General features: G+C 40.8%; 1 protein-coding gene and 2 pseudogenes across 1 annotated transcript in view; 2 read left to right on the top strand and 1 right to left on the bottom strand.

Moving 5' to 3' along the window:
- Window positions 1-25,684, top strand: part of GTF2I (general transcription factor IIi) — a 96,407-nt gene that overhangs the window by 19,344 nt on the left and 51,379 nt on the right. The window contains 3 exon segments of the mRNA XM_006088229.2: window positions 876-930; window positions 1,388-1,431; window positions 12,940-13,017. Coding sequence (XP_006088291.1) covers window positions 876-930; window positions 1,388-1,431; window positions 12,940-13,017 — 177 coding nt within the window.
- LOC102417063 lies at window positions 15,866-17,748 on the top strand (annotated as a pseudogene).
- Window positions 21,193-24,553, bottom strand: LOC102443287 (annotated as a pseudogene).

Below are 25,684 nucleotides of genomic sequence, written 5' to 3'. Positions count from 1 at the left end.
AAAAAAAAAAAACAGACAGGACACAAGCGCATCCAACCTATCTATAAGTAATAGTGGTTATGTTAATATGTTTGTAGTGGATTGTATTTAGAGAGGGTGTAGATGATTAGCATTTATTCCATGTTGCCTTCATTGCTACACCTTACATCTATTGTGCTCTGTGGTAAAGTTGCTGAGGGTTGGAGATGATTAGGCACTGATGGGAAATTTTTCAATTAAACTAATTAAGAATCTGGCCAGACAATCTTTTGAATATTCTTTTATATTCTCACTAGCAGAAATTAAGGCTACAATTTTCATCAGTATTAGAAGAAAGTCAGTCTCTATACATTCTTTTTTGTTTTTAAACTTAAAGTTTCTCAGTGTTAAAATGTACCATTTCACTAGGTTTTAGCATATTTACAAGATTTACAACTATCACTGCTATAGAAATAAGAACATCTTCATCACTCTTAAAAGAAACCATGTACTTGTCAGCAGTCCCTGTTTTTCAGTTCTTCAGAGCCAGATCTACACTTAATAGAAATCTTTATCTTTTATACATCAGTAGAGTCTTATTCTCATTATTAGAGTAATAGTATATTGCTGTATTTGTTTCATTCATTGATAAAAATAAGATTATTTTTATTAAAGGGAGGCTGCTGTGGGTGAGGGGATAAAAACTGGTAGATGATTGTCATCCCTAATTATCTTCCTTATAAAGGAGAACAAAGGACACTTCTATAAGCTAAAGCAATATTCAGTCTAGTATGACCCAGAGCTGTGAACTCGCCCTTTCCCACTGCATTCTATATGTAGGTCCTTTGGGAATATTAGTCATATTTAAAGTGTTGGAAGAACCTAAATCTAATTTTTTTTTTTTTTTGTATATATAGGTGGTCGAGTGATGGGAACAGATGCTGAAAGGTCAATGCTATCTCCAGGTGGAAGGTAAAACATTTCACCAAGTTTTAGTTTTTAGATTATTGAGGTATTAGAATATTAAAAAGGCCCATGTCACACATCTTAAAGTTTAATATGCAGTTGAATCATTGGGGATCCTGTGAAAATAGCAGCTTTTGACTTACTAGTTCTGAATGACAGAAGTAACTGGGGGAAACTGATGTGATAGTAAGGCCTTATAGTAAAGTGGAATTTGAAAGTTAATTGCTACTCCATATTTTTTTAATTATCCCCCCCCCCAAAAAAAAAATTCGATTGGTATTAAAATACTAAATTCAGTTGACAAGTCATGTTTATGCAAGAAATAAAAATGTAAATTTTAAAGTTGAGCCTTTTTTTTTCAGCTTGGTCAGGTGGGTGATTTTATGGAGATCCAGTGCATTTGAATGCTGTGTGAGTGGCCCTCACCAGTTATAGCTTCATCAGGGTTTCCTTTTCCTTTCAGTTGTGGCCCCATCAAAGTGAAAACTGAACCCACAGAAGATTCTGGTATGTACTAGTGCTTTTATTTTTCTTTTCTTTTTTTCTTTTAATAGTGGTAGGTTTTTATTTAATTTTAATTTTTTAAAATATATTTTTATTGATTTCAGAGAAGAAGAGAGAGGGAGAGAGAGATAGAAACATCAATGATGAGAATCATTGATTGGCTGCCTCCTGCATGCCCCCCACTGGGGATGGAGCTTGCAACCCAGGCATGTGCCCTTGACTGGAATTGAACCCGGGCTCCTTCAGTCCACAGGCTGACACTCTATCCAGTGAGCCAAACCAACCAAGCTGTACTACTGCTTTTAAAAATAATTATGAAATTTAAGTAAGAAATCCTTTAATTTAGTAGGTTATATTTTGACTCATTACTTACTGTTTTGATGAGAAGTGGACAAATTTATTTCAGTGGTGACATTATTTGTTATATGATACAAAACCTTAAAAGATAACGTGTTTGATAAATAGTAGCTAGGAATTTGTTGCTAATTACACATTTGTAGACATTTATTAATAGTTTTTTTCCCAGTTATAGAGGAATAATAGTGTAAAATGTCAGCTAATTCTATTGTCCTTTTTACAAAACTCAATATAATACTCTCTTATTCTCCTTTTCTCTTTGCACACCCATTTTCTACTTAGCAAGGAAACTTTTTAAGTCTAATCTTTGTTTTGTTATTTGATTCCTTATTTTTAAATGTTATGTTTATAATGTTATTTCATATAGGTTTTGTTGGATAGCTTTATTGAGATATAATTTATATGCCACAGAATTTACCTGTCTTAAGTATATAATTCAGTGATGTTGTGTAAGTATACAAAGTTTTGCAATATTCACCACAATCTACTTTTAGAACATTTCCATCACTGCTTCTAGAAACCTAGTTCCAATTTTCAGTCACTCCCTATACCCACCCTATTATAGACATTTAATACAGGTGAAATCAAATAACACATTATTTTTTACATTTTCCTTCTTTTTAAAAAAATATTTTTACTGATTTCAGAGAGGGAGAGAGAGATAGAAACATCAATGATGAGAGAATCATTCATCGGCTGCCTATTGCACTCCCCCTACTAGGGATCTAGCCTGCAACCTGGGCATGTGCCCTTGACCTGAATCGAACCTGGGACCCTTCAGTCCACAGGCTGTTGCTCTATCCACTGAACCAAACCAGCTAGGGCACATTTTGCTTCTTTTACTCTGTATCGTGTTTTGAGGCTCATCTTTAAAACATGTTGTAGTTTGTTTAAGTAGTTCAGACCTGAATGTTATTCCATTGTATGGGTATACTACCTTTTTAGAATCCTTGGACTGTTTGGTAGACATCTGAGTTGTTTCCACTTTTGGGTTGTTTTGACTACCACTGCTGTGTACATCCACATATGTGTCTTTGTATGGAAATATATCTTCATTTCTCTTGCGTAGATACCTAGGAATGAATTGCTGTTTTATGGTAATTCTATGCTTAATTTGAGCTACTGACAAACTGTTTTACCAAGTGGCTGCACCATTTTTTTATGCTCTTAGCAGCAGTGTATGAGGGTTTCAGTTTCTCCATATCTTGGTTAACACTTGTTGTTCTCTGTCTTTTTTTTTTTTTTTTAATATATTTTATTAATTTTTTACAGAGAGGAAGGGAGAGGGATAGAGAGTTAGAAACATTGCTGAGAGAGAAACATCGATTCAGCTGCCTCCTGCACACTCCCCACTGGGGATGTGCCTGCAACCAAGGTACATGCCCTTGACTGGAATCGAACCTGGGACCCTTGAGTCCGCAGGCCGATGCTCTATCCACTGAGCCAAACCGGTTAGGGCGTGTCTTTTTTATTATAGTTGTCCTAGTGGGTTTTTCTTTCTTTTCTTTTTTTGCTTTTAAATAGACATTTTATTTTTAGCGTAGTTTTAGTTTCACAGTAAAATTGGATAGAAAGTACAGAGTGTTCGTACATACTTTATTTATATATTTTTTATTGATTTCAGAGAGGAAGGGAGATGGAGAGAGAGATAGAAACATCAATGATGAGAATCATTGATTGGCTGCCTCCTGCACACCCCCTACTGGGTATTGAGCTCGAAACCTGGGCATGTGCCGTTGGCCGGAATCAAACTCAGGACCCTTCAGTCTGCAGGCTGATGCTCTGTCCCAGGGGTCCTCAAACTTTTTAAACAGGGGGCCAGTTCACTGTCCCTCAGACCGTTGGAGGGCTGGACTATAGTTTAAAAAAAAACTATGAACAAATTCAGCAACAGGCAGCGGCGGCAAAAACACCCGGCGGGCCGGATAAATGTTTTCGGCGGGCCGCATGTGGCCCACGGGCCATAGTTTGAGGACCCCTGCCAATGAGCCAAACCGGCGCTAGCCCATGTACTTTCTACCTCCACACATGCTCTGCCTCCCCTGGTATTAGCAGCCCACCTCGGAATGGTAAATTTGTGCACATTGATGAACCTACTTTGACACATCATGATCTCCCAAAGGCCATATCTATTTTTAAATTGGATTGTTTGTTTTCTTGCCTTTTTTTTTTTTTTTTTTGATTTAATGGTTTCCTTTGAAGCCTAAAGATTTAAAATTTTGGTGCAACCTAGTTTTCCGTGTGTGTGTGTGTGTGTGTGTGTGTGTGTGTGTGTGTATACTGTTTTCTCAGCACCATTTATTTTTTAAAATATATTTTTATTGATTTCAGAGAGCAAGGGAGAGGGAGAGAGAGAAACGTCAATGATGAGAATCATTGATCGGCTGCCTCCTGCACACCCCCTAATGGGGATCGAGCCCACAACCTGGGCATGTGCCCTTGACCGGAATCGAACCCGGGACCCTTCAGTCCACAGGCCAACACTCTACCAACTGAGCCAAACCAGCTAGGGCTCAGCACCATTTATTGAAACGATTTCCTTTCTTCTGTGATTGCCTGTGCTTTGTCAAAGATCAATTAGCTACATTTGCTTTCATTTCTATTCCCTTGAACTCTAGTACTTATTTTTATGACAATACCACATTGTATTTTATGTAGTTTAAAGTTTGGTTTTGTTGCCTATGAATATAGGGAAAATGAGGATATCATTATTATACTATTTACTTTCTTTTTTTTTTTTTTTATATGTTTTATTGATTTTTTACAGAGAGGAAGGGAGAGAGATAGAGAGTTAGAAACATCGATGAGAGAGAAACATCGATCAGCTGCCTCCTGCACACTCCCCACTGGGGACGTGCCCGCAACCCAGGTACATGCCCTTGACCGGAATCGAACCTGGGACCCTTCAGTCCGCAGGCCGACGCTCTATCCACTGAGCCAAACCGGTTCCGGCTATACTATTTACTTTCAATCCTTCTTTCCTTTTCCCACTTTTACTATATAGTTTAAATGTTTTTGAAAATTTTTTGTTAATTCTCACCCAAGGATATTTTTTCCATTGATTTTTAGAGACTAGAAGGGTGGGTGGTGGCAGGGTGGTGTAGAGAAAAAGAGAAACAAGCATGGATGTGAGAGAGACACATTGATTGGTTGCATCCTGCATGCTCCCTGACGGGGTAGGGATACCCAGGTATGTGCTCTTGACCAGGAACCTGCAACCCTTCGGTGTGTGAGCCACATCGGCAGGGTTATAGTTAAAATGATTTTTACTGTTCAAGTTCTTTCAGATATGAGTGTGATCTGTGAAATTTTACTTAATGTTTGCTTTCTTGCAATGTTCCATTTCTAGGGCACAAGTGTTTTTGCTTATTTAAAGAGGACATAGCTCTTCCTAACTTGATTATAAATTTTATTTTTACAATTTTTTCTTATCCTGCTTTTATGATAAAACTCAGAATGAAAGCAATTTCATCCTTTAAAAATAATACATAATTTTAAAAGATCATCTATATATACAAAAGCCCAGCGACCAGAATGGCAGAACAACCGGTGGCTATGACGTGTACTGCGGCAGCCAACCAGCCTGATCTGGGCCCCGATCGCGCCCCCCCCTCCCCCCCCCTCCCAGCCAGTCTGGCCCTCAACACCCCGATTGGGGGTGGGGCCGGCCGGCCAACTCCTGCAGCCCCTCCTGCCCCCTCTCCCCTGCCCCCAGCTTATTGGGTCCCCAACAGGGCCGGTCAGCTGAACCCCACCTGTGCACAAATTCATACACCAGGTTTCTAGTCTATATATTTGAAAGCCTAAGCGACTGAATGACCAGTTGACCGGTTGGTATGACGTGCACTGACCATCAGGGGGCAGAGGCTCAACACAGGAGCTGCCCCTGGTGGTCAGTGAGCTCCCACAGCCAACCTCTCGTGAGTGGCCAACCTTCCACAGTCCCTCCCCCCGGCTGGCCAAACTCCCTCGGTCCCTCCCCCTGGCTGGCCAACCTCCCGCAGTCCCTCCCCCTGGGCAGCTAACCTCCCATGGTCCCTCCCCCTGGCCGGCCAGCCCCTCTAATTGTTCCTGATCACCAGCCAAGCCGAGGGAACCCACCCATGCACAGATTTGTGCACTGGGCCTCTATTTGTATGTATTTTACAATTAGCCTCTGATTGGCAAAGAAAAATGGATATTTACAGTATTTCCTTATTAAAGGAATATATATTTTTAAATCATTATTGTTGAGAGTATTACAGATGTCCCCACCCTCCCCCCTAATACTCCCCCTCTACCTGGTTCCTGCCCTGCCCCAGGTTTTCACCACTTTATTGTCTGTGTCCATAGGTAATGCATATATGCATGTAAGATATTTTGTTAATCTCTCTCGGCTCCCCTTCCCTCCTCCCCCTTCCCTCTTGCCCTCCTTCCCTCTGAGATTTGTCAGTCTGTTCCATGTTTCCATGCCTCTGGTTCAATTTTTTATTCATCAGTTCCTTTTTTTTTTTTTAAATATATTTTATTGATTTTTTTACAGAGCGGAAGGGAGAGGGATAGAGACTTAGAAACATCCATGAGAGAGAAACATCAATCAGCTGCCTCCTGCACACCCCCTACTGGGGATGTGCCCTGCAGCCAAGGTACATGCCCTTGACCGGAATCGAACCTGGGACTCTTCAGTCCACAGGTCGACGCTCTAGCCACTGAGCCAAACTGGTCAGGGCTCATCAGTTCCTTTTGTTCATTAGATTCTTTGTTTGTTTAGTTTGATTTTTAGATACAATTGTTGATAGTTATGTATTTATTGCCATTTTATTGTTCATATATTTGATCTTCTCCTCCCTTTTCTCCTCCCCCTCCTCCTCCTTTCTTCTCCTCCTCTTCTTAAAGAATACCCTCAACATTTCATGTAATATTGGTTTGGTGGTGATACATCATTGGCTGCTACCTACACACCCCTTAGCGGGGATCAAGCCTCCAGCCCAGGTATTTGCCTTGACCAGGAATGGAACCAGCTACGGGACAATTCTCAACAAACTGAGCCACATCAGCCAGGGCCATATATTTCTATTTTATTCAATGCATTCCAATCCATTATCATTATTATTTATTTTGATTTGCAAATAATCCTCATTCTGGCTATTGGGAGCCATTTCAGGATGTCCTCTGTGTCCATTCCTGATCTTTATGTCATTTGAAAATATCACCATCAGCTGTATAGAACTTTTCATTTTTAATTTCTTGGAAAACAGTGTGGTCAGGGTTTATCTTATTCTTTCTCTAATTCAGCCCTGGAGCCATCTGTTTCATAAGAAGCCCCAATTTCTTTTTGAGGACAGTGGTATTAAGGAATCAGTATCTTGGTGCTGGATGTGCTGTTGCAATTGGGATGTCACTGCTTCTAAGTGGACAAGACAAAGCTAGGGAATCTGTGTATGTACGTGTTTACATACACATACATACATTTACATGTATATTTTTTCAGCCTATAACTTCAGTTTCTCTCTTACCTCTCAGGACTGCTTTTGCTGTGTCCCAGAGATTTTGGGTTGTTGTGTGTTCATTTTCGTTTGTTTCCAGGAAGTTTTTTATTTCTTTTTTTCTTGATCCCGTTAGTAACCCATTCATTGTTTAATAACATGCTATTTAGCCTCCATGTGTTTAAATGTTTTTGGGTGTTTTTACTATAGTTGATTTCTAATTTCATCCCACTCTGATCTAAGAAGATGCTTGATATGATTTCAATCTTTTGAACTTGTAGAGATTTGTTTTGTGTCCTAATATGTGGTCTATCTTTTGAATGACCCATGCATACTTGAAAAGAATGTATATTCTGCAGCTTTGAGGTGAAATGTTCTATAAATGTCAATTGAATTCATCTGATCCAGCGTGTCCTTTAGAGTCACTGTTTCTTTGTTAATTTTTGTCTGGAAGATCTATCCAGTGAAGTCAGAGGGGTGTTAAAGTATCCTACTATGACTGTATTGTCGATTTCTCCCTTAAAGTCCTCTAGAAGTTTTTTATATATATATTTAGGTACTCCTATGTTGGGTGCATATATGTTTATCAGGGTTATATCCTCTTGTTGGATCGATCCCTTTAGTATTATGTAGTGACCTTTGTTGTCTCGTCATGGCCTTTATTTTGAAGTATGTTTGTTGGATATGAGTATTGCTACTCCAGCTTTTTTTTTTTTAATCTATTTGCATGAAAAATTTTCTTCCATCCCTTCACTTTTATCCTGTGTGTCTTTTGTTTTGAGGTGGGACTCTTGTAGACAGCATATAGTTGGGTCATGTTTTTGTATCTGTTCAGCTATGCTGTCTTTTGATTGGAGCATTTAATCCATTTACATTTAAGATGATTATTGATCGGTACTTACTTGTTGCCATTTTAATTCTGTATACCTAGGTTTTTCTCTCTCTCTTCTCATTACAGCAATCTCTTTAACATTGCTTGTAATGCTGATTTGGTGGTAATGTACACCTTTAGTCTTTTTTTGGGGAAACTCTTTATTTGACCTTCTGTTTTGAATGATAGCTTTGCTGGATACAGTAATCTTGGTTTCAGATCCTTGCTTTCCATTACCTTGAGTACTTCATGCCATTCCCTCTGGCCTGTACAGTTTCTGATGAGTAATCAGGTGTCAGCCTTATGGGAGCTCCTTTGTAGGTAACAGTTTGCTTTTCTTTTGCTGCCTTTAAGATTCTCTCTTTGTCTTTAATTGTTGGCATTTTAATTATGATGTGTCTGGACATGGGTCTGTTTGGATTCTTTTTGTTTGGGGTTCTCTGTTCCTCCTGAACTTGTGTGACTTTTTCCTTTAACAGGTTAGGGAAGCTTTCTGCCATTATTTCTTCAACACATTCTCTATCTCTTTCTCTCTTTCTGCCTCTTCTGGCACACCTGCTATTCGAATATTGTTAAGTTTAAGGTCCCAAAGCTCCCTTAAGATGTTCTTCTGTTTTTTAATTGTTTTTTCTTTTTGGTTCTCTGAGTGATTTTTTTTCAACGCTGTCTTCTAATTTACTGATTTGATCCTCAACTTCCCCTAATCTGTGTATTCCTTCCAATGTGTTCTTTATTTGTGCTGTGCCATTCTTTATTTGTTTTCATAGTTACTATATCTTTTCTCATGCTGTTGAGCATCTTTACCATCATTATTCTGAACTTTATATTAGATAAATCTTTTTTTTTTTAAAATATATTTTATTGATTTTTTACAGAGAGGAAGGGAGAGAGATAGAGAGCTAGAAACATCGATGAGAGAGAAACATCGATCAGCTGCCTCCTGCACATCTCCCACTGGGGATGTGCCCGCAACCCAGGTACATGCCCTTGACCGGAATCGAACCTGGGACCCTTCAGTCCGCAAGCCGACGCTCTATCCACTGAGCCAAACCAGTTTCGGCGATAAATCTTTTTTATTAAATATATTTTATTGATTTCAGAGAGAAAGGGAGAGGGAAAGATAGAAACATCAATGATGAGAGAGAATCATTGATTGGCTGCCTCCTGCATGCCCCCTACTGGAGTTCAAGCCTGCAACCCATCATGTGTCCTTGACCAGAATCAAACCCAGGTCCCTTCAGCCCCCAGGCCAATGCTCTGTCCACTGAGTCATGCTCTTTCCACTGAGTCAAACCAGCTAGGGCACAGATCAATTTCTTATCTCCATTTCATTTATCTCTTCTTCTGGAGAATTCTCTTGTTCTTTCATTTGGGTGTTGTTTCTATGTCTCCTCATTTTGGCTGCCTGTTTGGGTTTGTGACTGTGTATTAGGTAGATCTGCTATGCCTCTCAGTCTCTAGTGCAGACAGTGTCAAACACTGTTTCTGTCTAATTAGATTAGGCAAAGACTCAATACCTCCAGAGATCGCCTCTGTCTATGCAGTGGTTCTCAACCTTCCTAATGCTGCGACCCTTTAATACAGTTCCTCATGTTGTGGTGACCCCCAATTTCATTGTTACAAATTGAACATAATTAAAGCATAGTGATTAATCACAAAAACAATATGTAATTATATATGTGTTTTCTGATGGTCTAAGGCAGTGATGGCGAACCTTTTGAGCTTGGCGTGTCAGCATTTTGAAAAACCCTAACTTAACTCTGGTGCCGTGTCACATATAGAAATTTTTTGATATTTGCAACCATAGTAAAACAAAGATTTATATTTTTGATATTTATTTTATATATTTAAATGCCATTTAACAAAGAAAAATCAACCCAAAAAATGAGTTTGCGTGTCACCTCTGACACGCATGTCATAGGTTCGCCATCACTGGTCTAAGGTGACCCCTGTGAAAGGGTCATTCGACCCACAAAGGGGTCGCGACCCACAGGTTGAGAACCGCTGGTCTACAAACTGATAGGATTCTGTCTTGAATTGCCCTCAGGCAATCATCCACAGAGGTACTTTGAGTTTTTTCTACAGGGTGGGGCAGTTGCTTCTGCCTGGACGCTAATTGTTATTCTCAGTCTCTTATTGGGCCTCAGAAACTTTTTTTTACCGTGGGGCAAGGTGTTTTCCAGTATGGTGGGTCAACGGTCTTCACCCCAGGCAAAGCCATCTGTGTAGCAAATGTCTGTGTGAGAAAGATGACCTCTGCACAAGAAACCAGGGTGTCTGCCTTCTGAGCTCTTACCCCAGAGCCCCCAATCCTGGCTTTTGCTCACACAACTCCAGTCCACTCTGCCCTCCCTCTGCCGGAGCACAAGGTGAGTGGCTTCACAGGGAATTTTGTGTCCTGGCACTTAAAGAGGGTGCCTTCCAGCCATCTCTCCCTGTCAGACAGCAACCCCCCTGCTTTTCCCAGCCGTATGTTATGTGGGTACCCTTCTCAGTTCTGGTGCCTCTGCTCGGGGGCTTAGCTTGGCAATTAGATCCAGAGTTCTCAGTGGCAACCCCCCACAGCTATCTCTCTGGAACATCAGCTGCCGTCTGCGGGCGCCCGGTCAGCCCTCTCGTACTTTCACCCATCCAATCTCTATGCGGTGTCCACTTCACATCTTGGTTGTCAGAGTTCTCTCCAGTGAGTCTTTTGTTGATTATTTAGGAAGTTTTTCTGTATTTTACTTGTAATTCCAGTTTGGTCCTGGGAGCGGTGCCACATCCACTTACTCTGCCGCCATTTTTAATCTCTCCTTGTTCATTTCTTAAAGCTGTTTGAGAGTATTATCTACTCCCGCATGTGCAATCATATGATGAAATCTTTCTTTCTTGAAAGCTCCTGTAGTCTAGCCCTGTTAGACTGCTTAGCAAGGGATACTTACTTGTTTTCATTAAACATTTTTTTCAATTACAATTGACATTCAACATTGTATTAGTTCAGGTGTATAGCATAGTGGTTAGACATTTACATACCTCATGAAGTGATCCTTCCCATAAATAGGTCTAGAACCCTCCTGACAGCAGACCTAATTATTACAATACTAGAGACCCGGTGCACGAAATTCTTGCATGGGTATGGTCCCTAGGCCTGGCCAGCGATCAGGGCCAATCGGGGCCTTCTGGCTGCCGGCCGGGGCCTGCCTTCTCCTGGCTGCTGGCTGGGGCCTTCCTTTGTTCTGCACCACCCCCTGGTGATTTTATAAAATATAAAATCAATATTTTTATTGATTTTATATCAATAAAAATATATTTAAAAATATTTTTTTGATTTCAGAGAGGAAGGAAGCAGGGAGAAAGAGATAGAAATATCATTGATGAGAGAGAATCATTGATTGGCTGCCTCCTGCACACCCCACACTGGGGATCAAGCCCATATTCCGGCATGTGCCCTGACTGGGAATTGAACTGTGACCTCCTGGTTCATAGGTTGATGCTCAATCCCTGAGCTACACCGGCCAGGCCCACTTTGTACTTATTATTTTCTTTACCTTGTTTACCCTATTTTTGAACAGCACATGGCAGGGCAAAAGTAGGTTTACAATTGTGAGTACTTGAAATAGTTTATTCTTGTGTTATTTATTATTATTGTATTATTTTTCATACAAACAACTCTAAACTTTTGCCTTACCTTATATATGAGGAATACATCCTTAATAAGAATTTATTAAGGAATTTGTTAAGAATCCTTTTCTTTCTTAAAACTTTAAATTGGCCCTAACCAGTTTGGCTCAGTGGTTAGATCGTCGGCCTACGGACTGAAGGGTCCCAGGTTCGATTCCGATCAAGGGCATGTACCTTGGTTGCAGGCACATCCCCAGTAGAGGGTGTGCAGGAGGCAGCTGATCGATGTTTTTCTCTCATTGATGTTTCTAACTCTATCAATCTCCCTTCCTCTCTGTAAAAAATCAATAAAATATATTTTAAAAAAACACAAAAAAAACTTTAAATTGAAATATAAAGTTTAAATAAAAAGTAAACACACGTCTGTAATCTAACACTCCCATGACCATACTGAACATTAATAACACCCCAAGAAGTCCCTCTCCTTCCCCCTCTCATTACTCTTCCCAAAGTCAGCCACTTGCTTGAGTATTTTTAGCCAGAGTTTTGTGCATTTTAGTTTATTTTTTCTTCAACTTTATTGAGGTATAATTGACATTACTTGAGTTTTAATCACAAAGATTTCTTTTCTCTAATTCTGACCTTTTTATGCGTGGAATTGTATACTATGCACTCGTTTACAACTGGCTACAAAGGTCCACTTCAAATTATCTGTCCTGATTGTGGGCAAAGGATTATGCAGAAAAGTGTGCTTTGTACCTGTTAACAAAGGGATTTTTTAGGAGGAAAAAAACATTAGTGTATCTCATTATAATATGGGTAAAAGTTATGCTATCTTTACTCTGAAACATTGAGTTTTTAAAACTAATGTTTATGAGTAATTTCCAGTGGCTGGTAAAGTATTTTTAATAGTGAATGAATATAGAGTTTGATTAATGTTCTTTAAATCCAAAGGTAAGCACTGTCAGAGAAAAAATCTGGCAGTAAATGATCCCAGAATATTAATAGTGGCTAAAACTTTGTCTAGGTTGGTTGGGTTTTAGGTGATTCATACCTCTCCCCCACCTCTCCTGCTACCTAGCATACTTTTGTCCTTTCAAAGTCTTTAAATTATATATGTGTTATACGCATTATTAGGAGGGCAGAATAGATTTCCCTGCACCATTTAGCTGAGTGCCCTGAAGTATAATTGTGTAATTTTATTTGCTTTTACAGGTATTTCTTTGGAAATGGCAGCTGTGACAGTAAAGGAAGAATCAGAAGATCCCGATTACTATCAATATAACATTCAAGGTAATACTATCTAATAATTTTTCTTTCCAAAAGTTATTAGTGGTGAAAATTTAAATTTATCAGTTGCCTGAGTTCTTGAAATGCTTTTTATTTATTGTTCCTTGATTGGCATGTATACTTGTTATTTAGCACTAGAATAAAACAGATTTTAAAAACAGGACAATATAATAAACTTAAACAATTACAGAGGAAATGTAAAGTAGCCATTAAATTTATATATATATATAGTTGTTGTTGTTATATATATATATATATATAGTTGTTGTTGTTAATCCTCACCTGAGGATATTTTTAATATTTTATTGATTTTTTACAGAGAAGAAGGGAGAGGGATAGAGAGTTAGGAACATCGATGAGAGAGAAACATCGATTAGGTGCCTCCTGCATACCCCCTACTGGGGATGTGCCCGCAACCAAGGTACATGCCCTTGACCGGAATCGAACCTGGGACCCTTGAGTCCGCAGGCTGACGCTCTGTCCACTGAGCCAAACCGGTTAGGGCGAGGATATTTTTTCTTATTGCTTTTCAGAGAGAGTGGAAGGGAGGGAGGAAAGTGGGGAGAGAGAGAGAGAAACATCTATGTGAGAGAGACACATTGACTGGTTGCCTCCCACACATGCCTGGACTGGGAGCAAGGAGCCAACCTGCAACCCTTTGGTGCACTGGCTGATGCTCTAACCATTGAGCACACTGGCCAGGGCTAATATTCTTAAAAGAACAAAAGTGGCACAATTTAGAATTCAACTCCAGTTTCTAACATTATTTAAGGCATAAATGGTCTTCTGAAACTTTAATGGTTCTATTTGTGCAATAAAAATAACTATCATTATCTTAGAAATCTATAAAAGGTAAGACAAATAAATTTTAGCTGTTTTTTATTTTGTTACCTTTTGCTCAATTATGAGGAAGAAATTAAAGGTTATAATTTCACAATGGAGTTCTTTTTTATGCATCAATGGATTTTAGTTTAGAAGAATATTTTCTAGATTTAATAATAAGTTTAATTTTTATAGATGCATAAGGTACATCAAAACATTTAAAGAGTGAAATCTGATTAGTTTTTTCATATATGCTTATCATGCTATCTTCACTGCAATCAAGATAATGAAATGTCCCTAACCTCCAAGTTTCCTTGTGTCCCATTGTCATTCACTGCTCTCTCTAACCAATCATTGCTCTGTTTTCTATTACTTTAAATTAGTTTCCATTTTTAAGAAATTTATATAAATGGAATCATCATCAAGTATGTACTATTTCTTATGGTAGGGTGCTGTGAATTCCTTCATCCCACATAATTGTTTTGAAATTCATCCATGATGTTGCATATATCACTAGCTAATTCCATTTTATTATTGAGTGTTATTCCATTGTATGGCTATACGGCAATTTGTTTATCCCTTTCTATTTGTTTATCCCTTTCTATTTATTGACATTTGGTTGATTTCCAGTTTGGGGCTATTAAAAAATAAAGCTGCTATTGATTTTTGTGTGTAAATTTTTGTGTGGAATATGCCTTCATTTCTCTTGAGTAGATTTCTAAAAATGGAATAGCTGGGACATATGGTAGGTATTCAACTTTTTAAGAAATTGCCAAACTACTTTACACAGAGCATATAGTATTAACATTTCCTTCCCCAGGGTATGGGAGTTCTAGTTGCTCCACATCTTTGTCAACACTTATACAGTCAGTCTTGTTCTTTTTAGCCATTTTAGTGAGTGTCTTATGAAACCTCATTTTGTTTTTAATATGCATTTGCTTAATAGGTTTAGTTCATTTAAGAAGATAAGCCTTGCCCTAGCCATTTTGCCTCAATGAATAGAGCATCGGCCTGTGAACTGAAAGGTCCCAGGTTCGATTCTGGTCAAGGGCACATGCCCAGGTTGTGGGCTCGATCCCCAGTGGGGGACTAGCAGGAGGCAGCCGATCCATGATTCTCTCTCATCATGGATGTTTCTATCTCTCCTTCCTCCTTCCCCTCTAAAATCAATAAAACTATATTAAAAAAAAAAAGAAAAGCCTTTATCAGTTCTGTAACATAAAAATATTATGAATAAATTTATTCTGGTTTGTAATCATGTGAATGAATAACTGATATATATATTAAACCATTTCATAGTGAATTTTATCTGTCAGTTTTGAACATTTTGTGTGACATTTGGAATTGCATAGTTGAAAGGTTGAGATAATTTTGAGGATTTTTAATTAAAAAGTTAAAATTTTGGAAAATATTTAGCCTTTAAGCAGTTGTTGGTACCCTAATAACATTTGCATACATTTAATATTGTTTAATATTCACTTTTTTATGATTAATTTTTAAAATAGGTTTATTTTTGTTTTTGATATTGCCATTTAAAAAAAATTGATTTTGCCCTAACTGGTTTGACTCAGTGGATAGAGCATCGGCCTGCGGACTCACGGGTCCCGGGTTCGATTCCGGTCAAGGGCATGTACCTTGGTTGCGGGCACATCCCCAGTGGGGAGTGTGCAGGAGGCAGCTGATCGATGTTTCTAACTATCCCTCTCCCTTCCTCTCTGTAAAAAATCAATAAAATATATTTTTAAAAAAATTGATTTCAGAGAGGAAGGGAGAGGGAAAGAGAGACAGAAACATCAATGAGAGAGAATCATTGATTGGCCGCCTCCCACATGCCGCATACTGGGAATCAAGCCCGCAACCCAGATATATGTCCTGACCGGGAATCCTCATCGCTCAACCACTGAGCCACTCTGGCTGGGCATTACTGCCTTTTTAACATTTCCATTATGTCTTCCATGATTATAGAAGCTTTTTTCTGTCCCCTTTTGAAATTGGGAGTGATGATGACTGAATAGTTAAGAGTTGGAAGTCAGGGACAGCCGCTTGTGACGTGCGCAGACTGCGGGGACTCGGGCGCTGCAGCAGCTGCAGAGCCAGCGCCTCCAGCTCTGGCTCCCGGGCATGTAAAGGGGACGCGTGGTGGCCCGGGCAAGGGGATGGAAGGCAGGTGGAGGGGATGGCCCAGACGCACATCATCCACGGCCCCTCCAGACCGGAGGCACTCATGAGCCGGAGCCCCGAAATCCGAGGGAGGGTAAGATACCTCGTCCCCTCCAATTCCCGTAAGCACCCAGGCTTCATATTGCGCCCGAATACCTCCGCGAGCCCCTCTCTCCACTCTGCACTTCAGACTCAGCCGGGACAGACTTCTGCAGCCGCCGCTCCGCACCCTGATGGAGAAGCTCAGAGAATCCTGTGCCCCTTTTATTTGAGGAACTCTTTTGGACGACACAGAATGATTTGATCATTCTGCACAAAACTGCCCTACAGGAGCTCTGGATGAGGGCTGGAGACCAACAGTCCCTACAGGTAGTGCTCGGGGTGGTGTACCAACCATGACTGGGTGTTTTCCGTTGCTGGCCTCTGATGCCCGTCTAGGGCATGTCGGGGTCTGGCGTGGGAGGCTCCTACCTCCCCAAGCTCCATTGCTTCTGCTGCTCGCTTGCTTCGGACTCTGGCCCAAACTCCACCCGCTGACACGGTCCTTCCGGGGAATTGGACAGCGGGATGGCGGTGCGGGGCACGCTGCGCGCTTCCTCCTGACCTTCGATTTTGACGAGACTGTCGTGGACAAAAACAGCGGCGACTTGATAGTGCGCGCCACGCCGGTCCAGAGGCTGCTGGAGGGCCTGTGCGCCACCTACCGGGAGAGCTTCTATGAGTACATGCAGCGGGTCTTCGAGTACCTGGGTGAGCAGGGCGTGCAACTGCGGGACCTGCGTGCCGTCTATTAAGCCCTCCCCCTCTCCCCGGGCATGGGCGACATGCTGCAGTTTGTGGCCCAGTAGGGAGCCTGCTTCGAGGTGATTCTCATCTCAGATGCCAACACCTTCGGCATGGAGAGCGCTCTGGGTGTGTTCCGCCGCATCCTCAGCAACCTGTCGGGGCCCGATGCACGGGGCTGCTGGCGCTGCGGCCCTTCCACACGCACCAACATGGTGCAAGCACAAGGTGCTCAGCGACTACCTGTGCGAGCGGACCCAAGACGTGCACCTCGAGCGCCTCGCCAATGATTTCTGCCCCTTGGGGCTGCTGACCAGCGGTGACGTGGCCTTCCCGTACCGCGGCTATCCCAGGCACCGTCTTATCCAGGAGGCACAGAAGGTCGAGCGCAGCTCCTTAAGTGCTATGGTGGTGCCGGGGAGACCGCCCACGACGTGCACCTCCATCTGCAGCAGCAACCCCAAAGGAAGAAAAGCCAGATGGAACAGTCGCTTCCTGGTGGTGGAACGAGGTAGCACACTGTCCGGTTTGGGTCGGACCAGCCAGGAACCTCGCAGCTGTGCCTCGGTGTCTTCTCGTACTCCAGCCTCATCTATGCAGCAAGACCAGGGACTTAACCAAAGTCACCCCCTGGGCTGGGCCCTCTGCGGTCCCCTCCTCTCTTATGGAACAGAAAGCCATGATGTTTTTAAAGCAGAGCCAGTGAAACCCAAGCCCCTGCTCTTCGGTGTTTAGAGCTATTAAAGCAAGTGAAGGGGGAGAGGAGGAAAGGGTTGGAAATCAGATATTTTGAGAGGGTAAAAGATTATATGAAATGATATCTTAAGTGCAATTGAAGAAGATGAGAGCTTGACAACTAGTTTTTTACCTAGCAAGCTGAGATATAGTTTGCATCTTTTCCCCAATAATTGAATTGACAATTTTTTGTATATTCTGAGTAAAAGTTCTTTGTGGTGTGATTTGCAAATAGTTTAATTTGAAGTCAAATGTATGTATTTTCTGCCTGGCTGCCATGGCTCAGTGGTTGAGCATTGACCTATGAACCAAGAAGGCACAGTTCGATTCCCAGCCAGGGCACATGCCCAGGTTGCAGGCTCAATTCCCAGTGGGAGGAGGCAGCTGATTGATGATATTCTCTCATCATTGATGTTTCTATCCCTCTCCCTTCCTCTTTGAAATTAATAAAAATATGTTTAAAAAAATTTTAATGTATGTTCTTCCCCTTGTATGGATTGTGCTTAAGTATCATAGCTAAGAAATCTTGGCCTGACCCAACGTCACAGAGATTTTCTTCCATATTTCATAAATGTTTTTATAGCTTTACACTGAGGTCTGTGATTAGTTAGACCTGCGTTTTGTATAGTGTTCAAGATACTGAGCTGACACTTAATGCCTATGGATGTTCAGGTTTTCCAGTATCATCTGTTGAAAAAATTGTCCCTTTTCCAATGCATTACCTTTACATCTCTCTGTTTCTTGAGTATATTCTCTTACATTGATCTCTGTGCCTGTCCTTTTGCAAAAATTACATTAAGTACTGTAACTTATAGTAAGTCTTAAAGTTAGACTGTGAGAGTCCTTCAAATTTGTTCTTTTTAAAAATTATTTTGCCTATTTTAGCTCCTTTTCATATGAATTTTAAAAATCAGCTTGTTGATTGGTTAAAAAGTCCTTTGGGGATCTTAATGACAATTTTTCTGAATCTATAGACAAACTTGGCTTGAATATCTTAATGCGGACTAGTAGTTTTATTGCTAGCTTTACCCAGTGGCCAGATAAGTTTCTATTGAATGAGTATAAAAAAAAAGTTTTGCATAAATATTAAAGGCATGCCTTAAAATTAAATACCCATTGCATTTTATAGTTATTTATTACATGTTCTTACAACTAATATCTTTTTAAAGTATGATACTTTGTAAAACACTGTGTAATATGAAAACACAAGAATTCTCGTGATCCATCCGCAGTGTGTTAATATAGACTCTAATTAATGAGCATGGCATATATATCATCATTTTAGCTCTTCCTTGATTTCCATTATCATTGCATTATTTTCAGTATAGAGATCTTGTACATACTTGGTTAGATTTATATCTAAGTAGTTAATGTTTATTGTGTTGCCTTAAGTGGTACTGTTCTTTTACATTTCAGCTTCCAACTGTTTATTGCTAATATATAGAATTACAATAGGTTTTTTTATGTGCTGACCTTGTATCTTGTGACCTAGTTAAAATTCACTTATTATTCTAGCAACTTTTTGTAAAATCTTGGGGATTTTCTTAGTAGATATTGTTATTTTTCCTTTTCTTTTTTTTATATTAATTGTACTGGCTCGATCATCTAGTGTTATGGTGAATTGGAGTAGTGAGAGCAGACATCCCTACCTTGTTCACAGTTTTATAAGGAAATCTTTCAGTATAATAGCTGTGGGTTTTTTGTTGATGCTCTTCATCAGTTTCAGGAAGTTCCCTGTGTCAGTTTGTGAAGAATTTTTATGCTGGGTATTTGTAAATGTCCTTGGTTGTATCTGAGGTGATTAAATAATTTTTCTTGTTTAGAATATTCAAATGGTAATTGATATTAATTTTCAAATGTTGAATCATCTAGGTATCCCTGGGATAATAAACCCTACTTGGTTATTTTTAAATTTCTTTTAATCGATTTAGGACTGTTTATAAATTTCTTCTTGATTGATTTGACAAATTATATCTTTTAAGGAACTTGTCTACTTTGTCTTGTTTTCTTTTTTATTTTAATATTTATAAAGTTTATCATTGATCTCCCATTTCCAATTTTGTAATTTGTGTCTTTTTTTTCCCCCCTTGGTAGGCCTAGCTCATGTTTTGTCAAGCTTGGCAATATTGATATTTAGATCAAACAGTTCATTGTTGTGGATATGTGTTGTATGCTATGTATCATAGGATGTTTAGTAGCCTCCGTGATCTCTAACCACCAGGTATCAGTAGCAGTTTCTAGTTGTGACAATTAAAACTATCTCTAGAGACATTGGTCCAGCTCTATAGTTTCCTCAAACAATTTTTTTCCTCAATGACCCAGCTTTTACTTTGTGATTTTTGCTTTTACGTTTCTTTTTTTTTCTGCTTGCCCTAATTTTATCTGTTTTTATTTTTATTTCTTAAGATAGAAGCTTAAATCATTGATTTGAGATTTTTTTCTAATACAAGCATTTAATGCCATAAACTTCCCTCTTAAGCATTACTTTTGCACTATCCCATAAACTTTGATTTATATTTTCATTCAATTCAAAATATTTTCTACTTTCTCTTGTGATTTCCTCTTTGTTCTGTGATTTATAAAGAAGTGTGTAGTTTTAATTTCCCTATACTTGTGGACTTTTCAGATATGGTTCTGTTACCAATTTTTAGTTTATTTCCATTGTGTTTAGAGAACATTCTTTGTATAATTTTGGTTATTTTAACTTTGTTAAGGTTGGTTGATACAGTGGTACGGATCTGCTGTATCCTTACTGATATTTCTGTCTACTTGTTCTATAAATTGCAAGAGTATTAAAATGTCAAATGGTCTCTGTGGGTTTATCTGTTTCTCCTTTCAGATTTGTCACTTGTGCTTTATGCCTCTTAAGTGTATCTTAGAAGTTCTTTCCCTACTTTCCTTGCAACCAACCCTTGTCCTGACTTGTAACAGCCTAGATTAGTTTTTCTGTTTTGTATTTCATATAAATAGAATCCTTCAGCGTGTACTCTTTGTTTTAGGCTTCTTTTGTAAGACAATTTGTGAGACATATTATTGGGTATACTTCATTTATTTGCATTGCTGTATTATAATTTCTAAAGTGCTTTTTAAAATGAAATGTCTAAAATCTACAAGCAAAATGTACATCTGCTCAGGTTTACTGAATCTTAATATTTTCTCGTCCCCATTCCCACATGACGTAACATGCCAAAAATGTCATTGACACCCTTCTTTGAGCTCTCCCGAATTTTCACTTTCTCCCCTGTTCCTCCTGAGTTAGCCATTGTCATTGAAATGATGGTCGTCCTTCCTCATAATGATTTTATACTTTTACTGTGTATATATCCCCAGAGAAGTATCTATCTATCTATATCCATTATATGTATAATATTTTCTGTTTTTAAGCTTGATACAAATGGTATCATACTATATATGTTGTGTATATGTTCTCTTTTCTTTTTGAAACACCTCAAGTTTATTAATTTATTCGTAGTATATATCTGATTCTTAGCCACAATGTGAAGCTGGAGGGTTGCTCTCGTATACTGGGAAATCAACTATATAATACAGTACAGTATGTGCAAATGTGTACATTGAAGAACTTTGCAAAAGTTTAATCAAAACCTGCTTTCAGTTTATTAAATAATTTCTCAAGAGTATCTTTGCTGGAGGACAGCAACCTCATGACCAAATCACAGATCTCTTCAGAATTAATTCTTATAAAGGCAGTTTTGATTACGTTGATCCAAGTTATGGGGGTGTGGCAGGATGGGTAAAGGTAAAGTTTTATTTTTAGTCTTCCTAAATGCTGTTTCACTTGATTTAGGAGGGCTTGGGAGTACCCAAGAGTTATCTTCCAGAGAATTTCTGTCATATGAGTAGTGTTCCTGAAAGTTTGAATAGTCATGAGGAATGGGTCTCTCATTATCTGTCCATGATTGCAGAATTGCTTTCTCTGATAAAATCTTTACGGCAAAGAGTTTTACCATTTGGTGAGAGAGGGGGTGTCTTTTGTATGTTGCAGTGAAATTCATCAAGAGCAGTTTTGTGTTGTCTTTCCCAAGGTCTTCCATAAATCCTACAGGAGTGCAGGCTTTCTTGATCGCAGTTGGGGTTTTCAGTTTTCTCAGTAGTTCAACTTGTACTTGAGTCCCCAGATGTAAATTAGACGTTTCTCTCTTCAGCTCCCAGTATACATTTTGCATATCATCATTTGAAATGCTTAGTCTTTGGAGAGCTCTGCTCTGCAGATTGTCTTCCTGAGATGGATGCGTTTGTTTGGCTTTTGTAGCTCTATTCTGAGATTGTTAAATTCCTTCTTCATCGGTTCTAGTTCTTGTTCCAAGCCATGGATCTTCAGGTCACAACTCAACTTTTCCACCTCCCAGTTTGATGAAGGTGGATTTAAATTCCTTATCACCTGTTGAGTTTCCACCTCTGTTCTTAACTGGAGGAGTTCTACTTCTTTAGACTGCAACTGTTCATTCAGTACTTTCAAAGTTTCAGAGTTGTCTGTTCATTTTATCCAATTTGCTCTTTAAATTAGCTCTATCGGTGCAGACCTCTTGATATGTATATAGGCCTTATTTACTTGTTCTCGTCCCACAGAACTTGTTTCTTCATCTAATAGAGCGCCTATAAGCCTGTCAGGCTACGTAGGGCCTCTGAGTTTGGATTCCCCAGCTCCCCAGCGTTCCAAACGGGTCGCCAGGGGTCAGCACGGGTTTCCGATTTCCTCCAAAACACCGCCGCCTCCCCCTCAAAGGCCGACTCTCGGGGTACACCGCGGAGGGGAGCAGGCCCGTTACCCAGCAACACGCGCAAGGCTGGGCCCGGCCCCCTCAGCGCCCACACAGGCTGTCCCCGCTGGAAGGGGGCTGCCGCCACCCCCGCTCGGCGCCCAGGCCACCTGTATATGTTCTTATGTATCAGTCCTTCAATATATGTTTCCAAGGTATATGTATTTTGTCAATGTAGATTTAATATTCTTATTGTGGTGGTTATATTGTGTGGTCATATGTTCATTCTTCTACATAAGGACAGTTATGTTTTCCTCCAAAACTTTCGGTATTCCCATGTCAGTCTTCTTCTAAGGTAGTGGTCCTCAGATGTGACTGTTGGTAACACTCGATTTTCACAATGCCTGGTAGACACTACTAGCATTTTGAGCATGAGGATCAAATTCCAAATGTATGCTGGTAAAAGATACAGAGTAAGCCCTGGCCCTGTGGCTCTGTTGGTTGGGTGGTTCCATTCCAGGTCAGGCTCAATCCCCCAGTTGGGAGTGTGCAAGAGGCAGCCACTCTCACATCAATGTTTTTGTCTCTCCCTCTCCCTTCCTTTCTCTCTTAAAAAAAAAATCACTGAAAACATTTGTTAAAAACCCACCTTTATAGCTAAAATGAAACATCATAGATAATTAGAAATTTTAATGATCTATGTCAGTATGCTAAAGGAAATCGAAAAGAAAAAGTAACAGGTATAAAGAGTAAGACTACAGCCGAAACCGGTTTGGCTCAGTGGATAGAGCGTCGGCCTGCGAACTGAAGGGTCCCAGGTTCGATTCCGGTCGAGGGCATGTACCTGGGTTGCGGGCACATCCCCAGTGGGAGATGTGCAGGAGGCAGCTGATCGACATCGATGTTTCTAACTCTCTATCTCTCTCCCTTCCTCTCTGTAAAAAATCAATAAAATATATTAAAAAAAAAAAAAAAAAAGAGTAAGACTACAGAATATATATAGTAGCTAGAGGCTTGGTGCATGTGCACCCATAGGGGTCCCGTGGCCAGCCCCAATTGGCCAAATGGGTGGGGGGCCACTAGCCGTTGGTTGGCCAACCCCATCCCCAGGTCGAACTCCCCTTCGAGGGGACAATTTGCATATTAGCCTTTTATTCTACATAATAAAAGGCTAATATGCAAATTGACTGAACAGCAGAACAACCAGCTGAACCAGGTTGCTATGATGCACACTGATCACCAGAGAGCAGACCCTCAGCGCAGGAGCTGTCCCCAGCCTCAGGCCCCAGGCCAGCCAAGGCGGGTGCCAGTGGGAGCACCCTGATCGCCCTGCCGGTTGCCCTGAAGAGGGAGGTGACTGGTGTGGGGGGGGGGGCAGCCAAGGTGGGTGCCAGCGGGCCCCCTCCCCCCCCCCATCACCACGCCAGTCACCCCACAGATTGGCCCTGATGGTCGGCCAGGCCTAGGGACCCTACCCGTGCAGGAATTTCGTGTACCGGGCCTCTAGATAGGATAAGTCACTAAGTTGATAAAGTCATCATTAATTTTATATACCTAACAATGTAGCATCATAATACAAATAGAAATAAAGAATTGACAGAATTAGGATATATTTACAGATCTCTAGTCATTGATTTACTTATAAATGATAAATAGAATATTTGAACTGTACAATTTAAAAACATGAGCTAATTGATGTATATCTAGAACTCTAGCAAATAAGTGTTTATTTACAAAGCATGGATCTTTCACAAAAATTGACTTTATACTTGCTCACAGATAGCCTTTAAAAATTCCCTGAACATAATGTAATTTAGAACTCAGTAATAAACAGGTTATTTAAAATAGGAATTCTGTATAATGGAAATCCTAAGAAATATACTTTGGGGAGAACCAAGATGGCGGCGTAAGGTACAGACCTGTGTGTGCTGCCTCCCACAACAACATTGAAAATACCAACTATAAGACAAAACAGCTATCATTCGGAACCATGGGAAAGCTGGCCCAGTGGAAGTTCTACAACTGGAAGGAAAGAAAGAAGAGCATTGAGACTGAGTAGGATGTGCAGAGGCGCCAAGAACGGAGGTACGGAGTCACGCACCAGGCGGGCTGCAACTGGATGCGCAGTTTTTTTTTCAATCGAAAGGGGTTACAAACTCTTGAATCCACTGAGCTTGTTTGGGGCGGGATTCTGAGGTCCCAGACCCCTACGGGGAGAGGCGGGACGGCCTTGCAGCGGGTCGGAAAGCGAGGGTGGCTTTCTCTCGGAGCTGCTCGCCGGCACTCAGGGACGCGGAGACTCGGAGTTGCGGAGATGCCATTGCTGTTTGCTTCGCCCTGGTGATTCCCTGAGACCCCGTCCTACTCAATTTACATCACCGCCCAAGCTGTGCCAGTGGCACAAAAGGAACCACCTGCGCTTTTGCAGCTTAACCCAACAAACTGCAGATTTCAACTCCTCGCACCCATAAGGGACACACTCAAGAAGCAGAATCAGCCGAAACCGGTTTGGCTCAGTGGATAGAGCGTCGGCCTGTGGACTGAAGGGTCCCAGTTTCGATTCCGGTCAAGGGCACCTACCTTGGTTGCGGGCACATCCCCAGTAGGGACTGTGCAGGAGGCAGCTGATCGATGTTTCTCTCTCATCGATGTTTCTAACTCTCTATCTCTCTCCCTTCCTCTCTGTAAAAAATCAATAAAATATATTTAAAAAAAAAAAAAAAGAAGAAGAAGCAGAATCAGGTTCGGAGGAAGCCGGAACTAGACCCGGCTGGGCCAGCAACATGGAACCGCTGTACCAGCGAACACACAAACAGGTCCACCAGGTCCAGTCTCACATGGGACGCCGGGAGACGGCAGACAAGCAGTCTGTGCACTTAGTAGAAAACGAAATCCAAGCAAGCATACCAGATATTCAGCCAGCAAGAACGCCTGGAGATTTTGTCCAGCAAGGAGCAGCCCAACAAAAGACAGAATACCAAACTTCGTGTTGACCAGTTAAAGTATGATGTCCAGCACCTGCAGACTGCTCTCAGAAACTTCCAACATCGGCGATACGCAAGGGAGCAGCAGGAGAGACAGTGAGAGGAGCTTCTGTCTCGCACCTTCACTCCCAACGTGGGATGCGGCACCCCCTGCGAGGCTACGACGGCCCCTGCGAGGCCGAGACGGCCCCTGTAAGGCCGCGGCGGCCCCTGTGTGGCTGAACACAGGGACACTTCGTGGATGGAAATAGCTACATTTTCCATGTGTATGACCTGGCAACAAAAAGTGTACACCTGTGGATGAGGACAGTGGCGGGGGGGGGGGGGGGGGATATAGGGCAGAGACGTTATTTTGGGAAATTGGTGTGAAGGGGAGCTATGGGGGGGAAAAGGGGGAACAACATAATAATCTTGAACAAATAAAAGATTTATTTTTTTTAAAAAAAGAAATATACTTTGACTTAAAGA

Source organism: Myotis lucifugus, unplaced genomic scaffold (assembly GCF_000147115.1).
Source record: "Myotis lucifugus unplaced genomic scaffold, Myoluc2.0 scaffold_45, whole genome shotgun sequence".
In the NCBI taxonomy this organism is placed as follows: Eukaryota; Metazoa; Chordata; class Mammalia; order Chiroptera; family Vespertilionidae; genus Myotis; species Myotis lucifugus.
This window is presented reverse-complemented; position numbering and strand designations above follow the sequence as displayed.